Source organism: Ambystoma mexicanum, chromosome 2q (genome assembly GCF_040938575.1).
Source record: "Ambystoma mexicanum isolate Mex_15411 chromosome 2q, UKY_AmexF1_1, whole genome shotgun sequence".
Lineage (NCBI taxonomy): Eukaryota > Metazoa > Chordata > Amphibia > Caudata > Ambystomatidae > Ambystoma > Ambystoma mexicanum.
Genome location: NC_090924.1, coordinates 748,873,117 through 748,877,481, shown reverse-complemented (window position 1 = coordinate 748,877,481; position 4,365 = coordinate 748,873,117). Strand labels below are relative to the sequence as shown.

General features: G+C 51.0%; 1 protein-coding gene across 1 annotated transcript; it reads left to right on the top strand.

The window, feature by feature from the left end:
- The first annotated feature begins 1,502 nt into the window (after positions 1-1,502).
- On the top strand, positions 1,503-3,542 carry LOC138569733 (nuclear apoptosis-inducing factor 1-like). Its single transcript, XM_069647977.1, has 2 exons — positions 1,503-2,332; positions 2,657-3,542. The coding sequence occupies exons 1-2, from the start codon at positions 1,912-1,914 to the stop codon at positions 3,496-3,498; spliced, it is 1,263 nt and encodes a 420-aa protein (XP_069504078.1). The 5' UTR covers positions 1,503-1,911; the 3' UTR covers positions 3,499-3,542.
- Positions 3,543-4,365: the final 823 nt, after the last annotated feature.

The following is a 4,365-nucleotide window of genomic DNA, read 5'->3' as shown; positions in this document are numbered from 1 at the left end:
TAAAAGGTTGGACGAAGATAGGGGTAAGTTCTCTCTTCTGTGTAGATCTGGAGCTCTTTTCTAAATGTCTGTACTTTTCGATGTATAGTAATATTCTTGAATATTTGGATCTATATTTCTAATTTGTCAAGTTTGTCCTTAGATTCCTGTATGGTTTTGTCCTCCGGGAATTTCTTCTCGAGATCTAGCAGTTTCGTACCTTGGGCCTAATTCATGGAATGTTTTCCTATGGGATTGTGCCATTATAAAACACTTCCATGAATCAGGCCCCTTGTTTCTTGCACTCCTCCTCTGTGGTGTCGATGACCAGAATTAACCAGTCCCGACTGCATTTATTACCGACTCCACTGATGTTGTTAGTAAATTTGGGATTGTCGGTGAAGACCTGCGGAATATTCCGGGATGATGCCAGCCTTCAAGTATTCCATCATGAATTTTCCATGCATTTCCGTCCGTATCAGCTTCTTTTTCTTTTGATTTAATGTTTCTAGATCATCTTTGGAAATTCCTCTATTGAGTAGTCCATCATCACTACTCAGGGTGGAGGTCATGCCTAGCAATTCTTTTGAATATTCATCAGTGTAGGATACAATATTGACTTTATCCATGTCGTTTCCAATCTCTTGCTGTCTATGTTGTCTAAAAAACAAACCTACGCACTCAGGGTTGGTTGTGTACCCACAGGCACAGGCTGTACTAAGCAATTTAATATATAAGAGCTCCTGGTTGGGACCCTATTCTGGCCAGAAGGGCTCTATAGTCAAAAACAAATTGAACAGGATCAGACTCACCTTTTTTATTGCCCCGGGAATATTATTAATATAACATAGTAGACACACCTTTTTTTACGACAAACGATTATATTCTAAAGGAGAAGACCTAATGGTCTAGTAGCACACAAAATACATAGAACATCTCTTTAGTGGCCAAACATGAACCAAATGCATAATATTGTAATACATACATATATGAGTCATTTTGCGGATCAATTGTTAGAGCACATCAACTAAAAGCAATGTGTTACCTCCTGTTACACAATGAAAATAACAGGGGTCTGAACAGATAATACAATTACTAGACACAATATCCGGGTGTTGTAAACAGTGTTGACAATTGACACAAGAAGTGGGATTAGAAGAGTCTACACAGGTGTGTTTTGGCCCTCACAGGTGTTAAGAGGGATTTCTGAACTCAGACCTGGAGGGGCAAAGTTTCAGAAGGCCAACCTAGTTTTTTGGAACAGGGTAACCACTGGACAAGCCAGACCAATCAGGGTAGCTATGGCAGGCGGTCAAGACTAAGTCTCAAGAGGGGTGAGGGTGACTGAAACACCTCAATGAGCACACAAATCAAGGACACTTACAAATTACTCCAGACAGGTGTTATATTAAACATATAGACACATTTATTACAAGGCCTTTGTAACATAGACCATAGCAAAGAATCACAGTAACACTAAAGTAAACCAAGACATCACAATCAACACAGGCCTCATTACGACCCTGGCGGTAATCCGCCGTCATTACCGCCATGGCGTAATGAACGTTAACGCCGTGGGACGATGGTGTAAAGTGCGCCACATTACGACCCATCGCGCACGAGCATTACGCCATGGCGGTAATGTAAACAGCGCCATGGCGGTAATGCCCCCAAAACGGCACCTACCGGCATCGTATGCGGCGCAAGGTGCACCACCGCCACCGCCGTACATAGCGGTGACCGTAGTTAGCGGTCACCGCAATTAGCGTTGACCGTAGATAAGCGGAACCGGAAGTAGCGTCACCGCGGCGGAACGGGAAAGAGCACGGCGGCCATCTTTAAAAACACAATCCATTGCCATCCTCCGAAACCACTGGACATCCGAGCCTGAGACCCCGCCAATACCGGCTTCAACCTTCTACCTGCAGGAAGATGCCTAAAGTTTTGAAAAAAGCCTGTGACCGCCAGCGGCAAGACCGCTTCTCCAGAGAGGAGCTCACCATTCTAGCGGAGACCCTACAGGAGAACGCTGCAGTGGTATTCTCCAACCAACTGACAAGACCGGCCATAACCAAGAAGAAGGCCATATGGGCACTGGTAGCTCAGCGGGTCAGTGCCGTGGGAACGACACCCCGCAATGTCAAACAGTGCCGCAAGCGGTGGGACGATCTCCGGCTCAGAGTCAGGAGCATACTATCAGCCAACATGAACCTGGCAATGGCAACTGGGGGAGGATCGGAGTCCCCTATAAAATTGCAGCCATGGGAGGAAATCTGTGCCTCCACAATCGGAATGCAGAGCATTGAAGGAGTAGGAGGAATGGAGAGAGGAGCCCCGACATCGGGCGATGCAGGTAGGTGGCTCAAATCAAGGCATGCAAATCTCACCTAAGTCCATTCATGTGAAGTACAATGTTGGCCCATAGTGTGAATGCAACACATCAGCAGGAGACTGCCCACAGATACATCCGATCTGCACCCTGTACACATGCAGCATGCACACCCTAACTGCAGGCACCCACATACCTCCATGCTACTTCCACACAAAAGGGAGTCAACTTTTTTCCCCTGCATGAAATGTGCCACATGTACTAACTGATGAGATGCCAGTCGCCACAATGCCCGGCCAATGTCCGCAGACCCATCAATAACACTCTCCCTCCTCTGTCCCACCACAGGCTCAAATTCCGACCTTGAGGAAGAGGACACCACAGCCTCCACACCCACCAAGAGGGCCAGGCCAACTGTGCCAACGCCACAACCCTCCACCTCTGTCGTCCCGAGGAAAACACCACAGCAGGCAAAATCCATGCAAGGGAAACAGGACAGGGCACAGACAGCCACCCCAGCAGGCAGTACAGCAGCAGCAGCAGCAGCAGCAGACATCACACCAATCATGCCCACAGAAGCCACAGCCTCTGCTGCAAGCAGCACACTTGGGGAGACTGCTGCCATTGCTGCCTCCTCCGATAGTGAAGCAGGGACCTTTGAGGAGAGTGATGTCAGGAGCCCCACAGGCCACCCTCATTCCCCCTACCTGTCCCTAAGCAGCCCGCATGTGGATGCCACACAGGGTCAGCCAGAGGATGACGATTGGCCAGCCACTCCATCCCCGCTGCAGGGGCAGATCAGCCCAATGGGAATGCCACTGCCATTAGCCATGGCCCAGAATCCCAACCATTCTCTGGAGGCGATTGCCACCCGGCAGCAGCAACTTTCCTCGCTGCTCGAAGAACATGTTGCTGAATGTGGGGGGTCAAGTGCAGCAATGGATAAATGTGCTGAGACTGTGAAGGCAGCTATAGAGTCGTCCACAAAGGACATCTGCGCGGAACTAGCTGCTGTGCGGCACGCCATCACTGACCTTGTGCAGACAATACGGGCCATGCGTCCAAATGAGCAGGCAGGATCCTCCTCGGTTGCCAGCTCGACACCGAGCAGCCCCATCCGCCGATCGGGGAGGAACCTCCGCAGCACAGGCAGGGGTGCCCCGGGGGCCAGTGGAGGGGGCTGCCAATAGTGGCCGGACAGTGTAGGAATCCTACTACTGACACTGCTGCACAGACCAACTCACACCTTTGTTGGGATTCCAGGGGGGGGGGGAGGGTGGAGGGGGGAGTGGGTGTGTTGGGGGGTGCAGGGGGGTGGCGGGGTGGTGTGTTGGGGAGTTAAGGGGGGAGTTTGGGGGGGGTGTGTGCAGGGGGGAGGTGGGAGGTGGGAGGGGGTGTGACACGACAGTACATAGTTCAAATACAATTTATTTGTTTTACAAAAGGAAACGTGTGGACATTTTCATTGCGTATGTGTGCTTTATTGGTGTCCAGTCCTCAGTGTGCATGCCCCAGAGTCACACAGTGCCCCAAGTGCTGTCTCCATGCGATGAACACCAGCCGTGTGTGCTAGAAGCAGTGGTTGATGATACTTTGGCGCATGGCACGCCCCTCCTGTGCATCGCCTCCTCCATGTGGTGGCGCCCCTTCTGCACCCTCCTCATCCTCATCCTCATCGTCAGGTGGTTGCAGTTCTGCGTCAGGGGGCAGGGGCACATTCCGTCTGACGCACATATTGTGCAGCATGACACATGCCATGACGATCTTTGCCACCTTCTCATGGCCATACAGGAGTGCCCCACCAGACCTGCTGAGGCTTCGGAACCGTGCCTTCAGGAGGCCGAATGTCTGCTCTATGACCACACGAGTACGTGTATGTGCACGGTTGTAGTCCTCCTCGTGCTGGTTCTGCGGGTTCCGGACTGGCGTGAGGAGCCACCTCTTCAGGGGGTAGGCTGCATCACCTGTATGTAGGCGAGAATGTATGTGTCAGTCATGTTGTCTGTCCAGGAACATGATGTCCCACCATGGCTGGCATGGAACTGTTACCTTGGCTC